Here is a 12707-nt window from a genome sequence, read left to right as displayed (position 1 = left end):
TAATACAATCACAGGTGGCAGCTCAACATACAATTGTCCTTTCATCAGTGTCTGGTAAACAATGTCCTTCCAAGTAATATTTCTCTCTTCATTACACCTCTGTGGTGGAGGATGACCATGACCCGTCTTATTTTTAATTAAAGGATGAGAGCATCATGCTGGTATGCGAATACGTGCCTGTAAGAAATATATTTCATAGGTTTAGATATTTTTCTTAAATATATATTACTGTACTGTATGTGTGTTTTCTGGTTTCCATTGTTCTTCTGTGTGGATTGCAGACATATTGAGTTCATTTGAGGGAGATGAGAGCGCACAGTGCTGCTTCTGTGGTTATGAAAAGTTTGGCACATGATTAGATGCCTGTTTTTTTCATCATCAGACTCACTTTAAGTACTGATTCGGATAAGGTCTCATCATAGAGTCTATGCTAACCAAAAAATAACAAACGGGTCAAAAATTATTTCTGTCTTTCTTGATACAGGCATATTGTGAAGCAGAGCATAATGATTACTACCAACCTTTGAAATTAATACGTCAACGGGGGATGTAAATTTTTCTTTAATTTTACAAAAAACAATAGACATTTTTTTTGTTATAATGGTTTTCAAAAAGACAGCTTTCAGTTTAAATGCTAAATTGATCAAATATATTTTTTTAATCTTTCTTTTTAGGAATATTCTCATATACACTAAAGACACTCTGAGATATCTTTGTTTAACACACTGTCTGATGTTATAAAAAGATATCATTGGATCAATATGATAGGACACAGGATCTGTTGAAAATATTCAGCGGCAGTCTTCTCTCATACATTGTCTTTATCAGTCAGAGTTGTTTGTACAGTAGCCTCACAAAGGCCTTAGTTTGTTTGTAAACAGAAATTGTACTGTTACTTTCCGCACACTTCCTCATGTTAGAAGCCAAGCAAGCATCCACATGTCACCACAACACTTGTAAAAGAAGTCATTTGGCAGTTTGCCGCATTGCCTACTAGTTAGGCTAAGTGGTAGTTATATTGTGTTGGCAGCTAATGGCCCTCATCTCCCCAGTCATCCCTCCCTCGCTCCCTCTTCTCTGTCGCTCGTCTTCTCACTCCCCCACCAACTGCTGTGTCTTTTTAGCAGCACCGTTGCCATTTCTCCAAGTGTTATCGATATCATTTTGGGTGTCAGGAGCTCATTATTCTGTGTCAGCTATTTTGGTGGAGGACAGTTGGGGCTGAATGGAGTGTGTGGCCTTCTGTGTGTATGCACATGCATTTGTGTATACATTTGTGTGTGTGTATGGTGACCCTGTTGTCATATTGGGAGAGGATAGGTGACAGATCACAGAGAACGAGGGGGAGCAGTCCCCTGTAGCGGGACCAGACAAGCTGTTAGTATGCAAAAATAAACTGCGGTCACACCAAAAAAAAAAGACAGTACGTGCCGTTTATGTTCAGTGTGTGCAAATTTGTTTCACACACTAGGCAAAGCTCTGTCGAGTAAAAAGTCCCTAAACCTAATGTGGACTGCTGGTGAAAAATACAATATCGTCAACTAACCAATTTGATCACCCAGTTAAAGTGAACTTATCGTGTCTGCTTACACTACGGAGTATTTAACTTTTGTTTACAACTAAATTGTTGTTCTTAATGCAAAAGCCCCAAAACACAACAGTAACTTTATTGTTTTTAAGCAACTTGCTTTTGTGTTATTGATTAACTTCTACCTCAATCTTCTGTTCCTTGTCAAGTCGCACATATTGTCTGTATCTGTTAACTCTTTATTATAAGAATTAAGAATAAATATTGCTTCATTGTATATGGGGGCACAGCTCTTATTGTTTGTAAGGCTGGCAAACTGGACTTGACCAAATCATTTGAATGCATCTTCCCAACAGATTGCTTTCCATGCCTGTGCTCTCTAAATTTGATCAGTGCACTTAGACTCTCATATGGATCTGGTAATTTAACTAGATTGCTAAAGACAGGGAAGTTTTTACCCTGAAACACGTTTGTCGTCACCTTTAACAAGTCAAACACACTGTCAAACTTCATACAGGTCTGAACCTATTTCCTGTTTTTTGAGTCCTTAAATCAAGTTTCAGGCTCATCATAGTTTATCCTATGAAACCTACCTCTTTACTTATAAATTACAAGGGAGAAATATTACAGTTAGTGACTTTTGATTAATTATGGAATGTTTTCCCTGCTTAGCCTTCTTTTCCTCTACAGGGGATACACAGTGCTCTCTCTAAAGCTAAAATTCATGCAGTTAATATTTTTTTAAGGTAAAAGGTTGATGACTTTTAAAAATGAAAGATCTGTCATATTCTTCCAAGTTGAGTTTGTTCACACTTAATCGAATTGATTCTTACATGTTTTATGTATTTCCCTTGCCCAATATTGAGACTGCACCACTGGCAAACTGCTGCTTTTATGAAAAGTAGGGATACAAACATGATAAAAAATCATATTCAGCTGTCACACAGATTTAATTCACTCAAAATTGGGAGGCTTCATTGTTTAGTCTTGAGTTTCAAAGTAGATAAAAAAGTAAATACACTTCTCTAATTAACATTACACTTGAATTGTTTTGCTTTTTGAGGAGTTGTATATTTTCAATGAAGGTCACTCCTGTAAATTAGAAAACAAAGACAAAAATGCATGACATGATAAACTCACATATAAACATACTAAGTGAGAGTTAATTCATATTGTGTTTAATCTTTATTACAGTGCACAGAGCCGTGTTATAGCCACATTTGCCTATGTTTTAGATTCTAGAACTGAAAAGCCACCATATGTAATTCTGTGTTACGTAATGAAATGCTGGTTTTTATCTAAAGCATAAAGGATGTCTTGGCTTGACTAATATTTTCAGATGAAATGGTTATCTTAAAATAAACATCTTGAATGCGGCAATGAATGTTTCCTAAATATGCAATTGCCAGTCAGAAAACCGCAATTCAATTTTACAAAGTTTTGTTTGCTCCAAACTCTTGCTGAGTAAAAATGCAAATGTCACATAAATGGTAATATCCTTGGCAATTACTTTGTCGAGCTTGGCTCATGCTGCAGCACACACACACCGAAACCAAACGGACTGATTAAACAGTGCTGCAGTGTCATTATGATCCCACTGAGTAAACTCCTCTTAGTTGTCATGTTTGATTAGAAATAAATCTTGAGGCTTTGGGAGATTTTCCTTTGAGCACCAATCCATCTCAGGTAGATATTTAGTTAGTGATGTGATGTGCAGTGAGTACTCCAGTGTTAAAGCCTGCTATGAAGAAGGTTTCTCTCTGTGGCCATGTTGATGACTGCCTGTGAATACAAGAGGCTGTTGAGGAGGAGCTAATCTCTTGCATAAATGATGAAGGCCTGATGAATATTTCAATGGAGCCTGTTCCCTGGTTCGTTTACTCTGCGCTCAGCTCTCAGGAAGCATGTTTGCTAACGAAAGGTTATTTTAATTTGAACTCTGAAGGAAATTAGAAAATTGCAAAAATGATTCATTAGATTTTGTGTATTTTTATATTGCACCCCCCCCCCCTCCCCCTCTGAGTGCCAGCTAGCCAGCAGCTGATTCACAGATGCTTTAGGATGACAGATAGCTAGCTAGTTAGCTAAAGAAGCCATTATTGGAAGCATCTAACAGTTAGCATGCTGATTAACTTTTGGACAAGATGGCAGACCAAAACAGAGCAGAACGGTTTCGCATCCTCCTGCTTTGTTGTGGATGCAAAATGTGGAGGAGGTAAGAAGACCTTGTGTGTACCTCATGACCTCTTCTATTCCTACAGAAGGTCTATTGGTCAGCCTGCATGTACTCCCCTGGTCAGTGTGATTTGATGTGCTAATGTGTCTCTAAGCAGTTAAAATATAGGCATAATGTGTGTGATTGTTTGTAAGTGGAGTAAAAACTATGTGTGTATGGGTATTTGTGTTTTGCAGGCACATGTCACATTGTGTGTGTGTGTGTGTGTGTGTGTGTGTGTGTGTGTGTGTGTCTCTGGCAGTGCTAGTTTAATAAGGTCTATAGTCTGCTCTGTGCCGCAGGGACTCGCAGCTTAGGCGATGGGCTTACCCCAGAATGAAACCAATCTGTTTAGCCTGCTCTTCTCCCCTGCAAAACGCTCCATTTTTCCTGTCCTTAAAGTTAAATGACATTTTCCTCCCTGCACCCTTATGCCATGTCAAGTACCTCGAGAGATATTTCGGGCCGACCTGGATGTCACGAATGTGTGTGTTGAGCGAGTAAGAGACCTCTGAAGGCAGAAGCAAACACTGAGACACCCACATCTCAACCTTATACTGCTCGAGGGACCTGCTTCTATCATCCACTTTCAAAACATCAATGGTGAAAGCGGTCGAGCCAGAGGGATATTAGACTTGAAACAAGGGTGTTTTGTTTATATATCAACCAGCCGGCCTCATCGAACAGATGGGAAATGACAAGGAAATGACTCATTATGAATGGCAGGTTTATTTCCCCTGTGACTCCATTTGATATTTTGAGTAGCTATATTTGTACTGTAGAGCACAACGAATGGTCTGATTTTTCAAAGTAAATCTTGAGCAGAATTCCGCCAACACACACACCAAATGGCTCATCGGTCTGCCATCAATGACTGATAAGATGTTCCTTCTTTGCTTGGAAGGACAGAGTAACACTTCCACTCAGTTAACCCTCTATCTTTGTCTATTTAGGAGTCTAGCTGCCTGCCAGCAGTAGCTCGGGACTGTGTCCAAACATAATCACGATATTAGCTAGATCCTTATTTATGTGTCCCTACCCCTTCCATTTATTCTCTCTCTCGTTTTCTCTCTCTCACTCTACCTCTAACACACACACATGCAAACACATCTCTCTCCTCCTTCTGCTCAGCCCTATTATGTATGCATCCTTCCTTCCTACTCCACACATTTCCAATCTTCCCCAGTTAGCTACAACAAACATTACATTTACATATTGATTTCGTAGTTTTAGTAAATGTAAATATGCTGTCATTACAGTAAATTTGAGCTTCTGTTAACATAAGCTCGTCCAGATCTGCACAGATTAAGGGTGTGATTGCATAATTAATGTGTGCGCTACATATTAATTCCCCCATCCCTCTTTTTCCCTCAACTCTTCCTGCTCTCCTTGGGTTCTGAGCCCTGATTAAGTGCCTGCTTCGGCCCTTAAGCCTCCCATTGATATTCAGCCTCACATACCCAGCATTTGCTCAAAACGCTACTTAACCTCACAGCTTATTGTAAATGAAGCTTCCAAAAGTTGATTCCCCCACCTCCTTCTCTACGTGAAGCACACAAAATGTCTGCGTTTGCATTGTTTGCAGCATCTCTGTCCCCGCTGTGAGCTAGTGAGTGAGCTGTGGTGCAGGTCCAGAAAGTCATACCCTTCACTTAAGGGCCTCTTCAACAAGTTGTGTTTTCACTGCCAGGTCACAATGTCATCAGCACATGACATCCTCTGAGAAAGTGCAAAAATATCAAACAAGTGCTGTCATCTGTGATTCATGTGAAAGCTTAGATAGAAGAATATGAAATAAATAACATTTTGAACAGGTTGCTACAACCAAATGGATTGTTGGCATTGTTAGTTATCAAATTATTGAAATATCATGTTGTTAATTTGATGTATTCTCTGTTCTGTTAAATCAGATTTTGCCAGTATTTTTAACATTTGCTCTGCATGTTGTTTAGTAATTCTATGAATTTAAATCAAAATGGAAGAATATATTTCACTGTAGTAGCATTTCATAGTCATCAATAATTCACACGATTTTAGTCTATATATACTGATATGAATTATAAAAGATCTGGTTATAATCAGTAAACAGTCATCATGTTTCAGTTGATGGGAATTGACAGTGAAGAAGACAAATAGATCAGTAATCCAGCAGCATCTGCTAAAGAGGAAGTGTATCATGATGCTAAAAAAATGTCTCTTTATTGTTTTCCTTTTTGGCTGAATGATACAAATAGTCAAAGTTCATTTCCCTTTGGTATAACATGTCCAATAAAACTAACAGATTTTTAAATACCTGTAGCAGGTATTGAGTTGTGCCAACCAAACCCGGCATACAGTCGGCTTATGCTACTGTTTATCAAAGCAAAACCTTGCTTTTCACAAATCTTGGGGTTTGTTGTTAAGAAGGTGATGAAAGCCCTCCTGGGTTTATTTCGTAATAGCTGGCAGGTTTGTTAGCAATAAGCCAGATTAATGGGCGCCATGCTGTTTCTGTGCAGGTGGTCATAGCTGTGGTAGCCTGCTGTGCTGGGCGCAGCTTCGACCAGGCTTGTTAAGACAAAACCAGTGAAGTGGACGACTATCCCCTGGAGAAGGCACCCACCTCCCCGTGGGCCAACAGGCTACCACTAGTTGACAAGTTTGAGCTTGCCCTGTACTCGACTGAGTGGCTCTTAGTGTTAATGTTTGTTTTTTCTGCACCACCATATTTTATTCATCTTGCTTCTTTATTCTTCCTACCTTCTTCTACATGTTAAGTTTCCATTTAACCCTAATGCTTAATGCTCAATCTGTTTTTCTTCTCTGGTTTAGTGCGCTCCAGGAGTCATTAAACCAGAACTTCCTGCTGGTCATCAGCCACCGCGAGGCGCAGAGGGACTACAATCTCAATTTCCCCGGCTCCAGAACCATACAGGAGGTAAGACACCAACATGTATGTAGACACACAGACCATACAGAACATCAGGGTGTCACTTCATATGCCTAGAGCAATACAAAAGCTCTCAGATTCTCTCCCACATATTCTCACATTAAGAATATTATTCTACCTGATTTACTAGACTCCCATAACGCAGCTTTCATTCCATTAGCCAAACATCGCTAGTCTATCTCAGCCATCGTTTCATTATTCATCACAAATGATCACATTTCCGAGCACATAATTACTCTCGCAGCTGCGGTCTGTTACAACCCCCTCTTTTTCTCCCAACTACCCCTACTCAGCTTTTTTCCCTCTCTCGCTCTCTCTCTCTCGTCAGTTTAAATACTGAACCTTGTTTGATTTCAGCATGCAAGAGCAATTGGAAGAGACAGAGTCCATTCAATTTCAACCTCTCAAACAGTTGATTTGGCAGCCTATCAATAATTTATAGTCAGGCAGTACGCCTTTCTGACCATCTTTTTTTATTTTAACTGCTGCAAAAGGATTAATGATTGAAAAGCATGAAAATGTGTTTTCTTGCTTGCCTATGTAGACGAGCAAGTTTGTGTGTCTGTGTCAATGTTTGGCCACACACACATACAGACACATGTGCACACATATTGCTGCTCTTTATCTTCCTGCTCTACCCCCTTTGCAGAGGGAGACCTGAGCAGGTGGCATTCTTTATTCAGAGTGGATATCCTGCTGTCACAGGTGAGGGGCAATAAGCTCCCCAAAGACAGATAAGGTAAAATAGAGCAGTCCCATTATTGATTTTGCCTCGCATATAAAGGAAGTGTTCATCTTTTGTACTCAGTATATGGGATTGGAAATTTGAATCTTTAGGTGTTTCATTTCCCTTGAGCTCATTGTTAATTTTAATTTTTTTGGGTTGCTTTTTTTTTTGTTTTGGTATGTTTTACAGCCAGCTAATTCTCTACTCTGAGGCAGCAGTGAGAGGTGTTCCATATAAAGTCTTTGCTCACTGCAGTTCAGGCCTTGCTCTTCAGTGCGGTGAAGATTACACTAATAATTGTCAAACTACTAGCAGCACTTGTAATGATGCTAATTGAACAGATTAGTACATCCAACGTCTGAACTGGAAGGAGGCAGCTTGCCTCCGTGGTTTTCTCCCTCTCCAACCACACTCTTTCCATTTTCTCCTCCCTCCGTCATCTCTCCCTCTCTCTTTTTTTTTTTTTCTCTCACCCTCTTCTCAGGCAGATGGTTTTGATGAGCACCCACTGTGAACCTTAAGTGTTTCTGGTGGGATTACAAACGCTCGGGAGGGTTCCCGACAGTGTGTGAGGGGGGGAGACCATGGACACAGAAAAGAGGCAAAGGACTGCTGGTTTGGTTTGGTGGGGGTGCTGTGTGAGGCCATAGGGGAAAGAGAAAGGACAATGTGGGCTTAAACAGGCCTCCATGTCGCGTTCTTTTCCTTACGCATGCTTGTCTTTGGGCATCTCAAGGCCCCCTATGGTGAAAATGAGGCCCAGAACTTTAACCTGCATAGATGAAGTGCTGTTTGCCTAATGTTGACCATGCTCTTTATTTTACTCTACCCTTCAACCAGGGGGGCTGGCGTCTTTCCTTTAACCCTTATTACTGTAATGTGTTCGGAAATAAGATATCATTAAACCTCATGCACATACTATGTAGGTTATGTTTCAGAAGGTTTAGAACCATATTTTAGAGCTTCAAGTTAAAAACAGTCAGGAGGCCAAATAGTAGCTTGAGTGGCATCAACACAGTTTTTGTTGAGATCTGTGGTGCTCAGAGTAAAGTAGATGAGTTAAAGTGAAAAGTATATAAACTAATAAAGGGGGTTGAATTTCTGTCATCATGATCACAATAAGACTAACGATGCAACAAAGAAGTAACACCATATTCAGCCAGCCGGACTCCCCATTCTGCTCATACTGTTTCCACTAGAAACACATATGGCCTCCACTCCAGAGCACCCTTCTTTTCCCATTCTCCCTTTTGTCTTTGCTGAAGACTAGCTGATGGTCCCTGCTTGTGAATATCAATAGGGATAGAGTCCTGTCTTCTTGTTTGTCTTTGCCAAAGGCTCTGGCTTTGCCTTGTGGCTCTCAGGGAACTACCCTTGCCCCTCCCTTTCTATTCCTTCATTCTCCATCTCCTTCTCCCAGTGTCCTGTTTCTACCTTCTTTCTTCTACATCTCTAGAGCGCTGCGATGTGTAGACTCTGATTGGCATTACCAGACAAGAGTGTGGGGGTAAGTTGCTGGCTAGCTTCTGAGCTAAGCTGGAGAGCAAATGTTTGCCAGGGACGTAGAGGGTAGAATAGGGATGGCTGCTGGTTTTGGGTTGTCCGTGACCAGACCAGTTGTCCTGGGGATTTCCCACCTCTTCTGCCCCCCCCACCCCCAACCCCAGGGCTGGGCCTGGGCCCCATCCCCGTCTCCGCAGCTGGGAGTCATATAGGAACCAAATGTGGACAGGGCTACAGAGCTGAGAAAAGGATCGAGGTTGGATCGAAAAAGGAATAAAAAGAGAGGCATCTGGTGCTAGGAGATGAAGAAAGAGAGCGAGAGAGAGAGAGCTTGTGACTGTTTAACGGAAACCTTTCATTTTCTTTGATTTGCTTCCAGCCAGGGATTACAGGCAATTGGCATTTACAATGATTGGATCATTAAATTTGCCGTATCGCCCAGCAGCTCAGCACAACAACCAGTCAAGCTAATGTTGTCTATAACTGGCTCGAACACAACTGCAACTTCTCAGCATGAACATAAACACACACATCAGCATTTCTACGTATTAAGACTTTGATTTATAATCTTGTTCTGTTTTCTTTCAAACAGTTCCCTTTACATTTTCTATTCTGTACATAGAAAGTCAGGCTGATGGATACACATCAACAGCCACTGGAGTTTTTCAGCACAGGCGCCGTGTTCTGCTTCTTAATGCACAATGTAATATAGTTACACTTTAGCATTACTCCAGTGCTGAGGTCAAACCAATTTTATCTGGTTGATGAAAGTAAAATATGCACCTCAAAGTTGTCGTTTCAACATAACTGTTTTCATTTGTTCCAGTCAAACGTATCTGTAGACTTGCTGTTGTGGCAGACAGGGGGCAGCATTACACAGTATTGCTCCCTCTGTGATGTCTCTTGTGGCCAACACATGCAATGCTTTGTAACTGTGGGCTTCAACAAAAACTTCAGCTGGCTGTAGAGGCTGGAGCAACCCTTCTGTTTTTTTGGAAGCCCTTGCTTTATTATCTAAATTCGGTTTAGTATGGTTGCATCAGATCCCATTATAACGCCATACTTTTCATATGGTCAGAGAAGGAGTGTGAATCCCTGCCTGAAGAGTCTTGTGGTGTAGTTTCAGGTGGGCAGGTCTGCTGTGTTGCTGTGTGTTCTTTCTGTGGTTAGATCAGGTTGTCCTTTGCCAGGTGCCTCTCACTGTCTGTCTCCTCTCTCCTTCTCCTCCTCCTCCTCCACCTCTCACCTTCATTCTCTCTGTGGTGGGTGTCAGTTTGTTGTTTCTCTGATGCTGCTTTAACCTCTGACTGCAGCCTCTTCATTACTAGTGTTTATACCTCTTCTTTCCTCCCTTTTCCCCTCTATTCATCGGCTGGCCAGCCGGTCAGTCAAATCCCTGTAGTCCGGCTGGTCAAACATAGATATTACACTCTGTAATAACACTGGCCACCCGCTCTGACCCCAGGCTTCTATCCTGGCCATAGCTTCTCATCATAAGGATAGGCGCCGAGCAGTGTGCTGTGGGATTTCCGAAAGAAAGACAAAGGATGGACTGTGCCACTCGTTTATTATTGTTCTTTTTTTTTTCTCAGCTTGTTTGTACTGCAAATTGCTTTGGTGTGCCAGGCCCAGCACAAATAAAATATAATTTCTTTGAGCGATTTCTGACGTAGAGTATTTACTGTTGCTTTGGAAAAGGGATGAAATCATATTTGAATATAATAATTTGAGCCTTTTGTGCTTGTGCATTAAGACCCCCACGCAAGTACATACAGATGCAAAGCATTATATTATCAGAATACTTCAATGAAAGTTCTCCTGCAATCTTCTTGGTCCATTGTTTTGTAGCTGCTCTCCTGCTTTGCCTGACATTGGATTTGACTTTGTGTTTGTAGCTTTCTTTAAGTTTCCACCTCCATGACCAGCAGCCCTGCATAGGATCCATCTCACTTCAATGCTTTTTACAAAGACAGGATCAACTGTGTGTGGGTGGACTTTTGCTCGACAATTGAAAGTTTTTTCAGCATCAGTGTCGAGGCCCCAGGCCTGCAGAGCAGGATTCTGCTAAACAAATGCACCAGAATCCCCGGCCGCCAGCGTTCAGACGCCGACGGCCTTTGATCACCTTCAGCTGGCGCACATCAGGCTGGCGTTAGGGCTTTAAACCAACAACCCACTGGACGGTGTAACGCCGGCGCTCAGCAAGACAGACGATGCTGGCTGCTAACTGTATAAAAGCAAGGAATGTTATTAAGTGATGCAGATACAGCGTCTGCGCATGAATGGGAAAAGAGAAATACTGTTCATTTCAGAGTGTTGGGCTGTTGTTGCTGGGCATTAGCTGTGGCATCTGAAGAATGCTGATAACACTGGCTGTCTTTTTTGATTTTTTTTCTGCTCTCTCCTCTTGGAACATCTCCTTCCTTCTTTGCCTCAAGCCTACTTCAATGTTTTATTTGTCATACTGATGAATGTAGCTGTTAGTTAAATTTATAAAATTGTATTTATTATAAAAATTAGATGTAAAATATTTGTACCTATAGTTTTTAGTATTTACAATAAAAGGCCAGCAGATGGAGAGGAATAGAGAATTCATAGAGTTTGGATGTTATAGATGTGTGTACTTGAGAGATGTCTGCAAATTTGACACATATGCTTTCTTGTTTGCGGATCTATCTCGTATGACACCTCATACTTTCTTCTAATTGTTGTATCTTCTCTTTTTCTGACAGGTGAAGAGGAACGTTTCAGACTTGACCAACATCCCAGTCCGGCATCAACAGTGGGAGGGATGGCCCGCAACAGCAACTGATGACTCTGTAAGGAAAAGAGACACACTAACACACATTCAGTTTTTTATTTGTTAAAGAACATTTTTCCATCTTTACTTTTCTGTGTACTGTGTAAGCTGCCCACGTGTTGCCCTTAATGATTTTTGAATCCTAGTCAACTTTCTCAAAGTTAATAAGATGTCTAGTTAAAAGCCAAGCCAAAAGTTCACAGATTATTGTTTTTTACAGTTCAAATTATTGCAAATTGAAGAGGAAACTGTTCTTCACTCTGAATCCTTCTGTCAGAAGCTTGAGAGTAAGATGTTGAAGCTAATTAAGATGTCAAAGACATTCCCCGTCCTGTGTCCTCTATCTGTCGACATTAAATCTCACATCATTGAGTCCCGTTGACCTCTCCCGGCCCAGGGTCACTCCTCCCAGCCTTTCACCCTGCACACAGTCAAGCCGTTCAGAAGCAGCCCTCAAACAGAACCTTGAGGAACCTCTGACCCGTTTTGTCTAGCCTCTTCTTTGACAGCATATGTGTTCCCATGCTAATTGTATGGGATGGTTCTACACTGAGGAGCTGTTGTGCACACATTCTTATCTTAACCCCTAGCTAAAGTTTTCCTTTTAGATCTGTGTGATTGATGTTTGGTTTGGACTGTTGGTGTCGACTTTGTTTCACTGTTTGAGTATTATATGCCAATACAGACAGATTGTAGCAGACTACAGATCCATCTGGGTTTTTTTTCATTTGTGCAAGGTATGGTTAACCTGTTCTGATGGATACAGTCCATTCTATGTATCACTCATTATTCATCTTTCAAAACATTAGTGAATGGACAATAACTACACCTGTTTTCATGAGTTGAAGTAAAGCTTTAAAGATTAACAATGAAAGCAAATACATTGCACCATTAATGTTCCTAAAAGGGCAAAGGACAAAAGGTTATACATCCTTTCACTCCATAAGACTGTTTGCTTTATTTTGTTCCATTACAGCTGAGAGCAGGAAGTTGTAAAGTCGGTAA

The 12707-nt window shown here is 41.0% G+C and overlaps 1 protein-coding gene across 1 annotated transcript in view; it reads left to right on the top strand.

Annotated features, from left to right (window-relative positions):
* Positions 1-12707, top strand: part of faf1 (Fas (TNFRSF6) associated factor 1) — a 59070-nt gene that overhangs the window by 10483 nt on the left and 35880 nt on the right. The window contains exons 7-8 of the mRNA XM_020632142.3: positions 6555-6660; positions 11635-11721. Coding sequence (XP_020487798.1) covers positions 6555-6660; positions 11635-11721 — 193 coding nt within the window. The remainder of the gene's footprint in view (positions 1-6554; positions 6661-11634; positions 11722-12707) is intronic.

Source organism: Labrus bergylta, chromosome 6 (genome assembly GCF_963930695.1).
Source record: "Labrus bergylta chromosome 6, fLabBer1.1, whole genome shotgun sequence".
NCBI lineage: Eukaryota > Metazoa > Chordata > Actinopteri > Labriformes > Labridae > Labrus > Labrus bergylta.
This window is presented reverse-complemented; position numbering and strand designations above follow the sequence as displayed.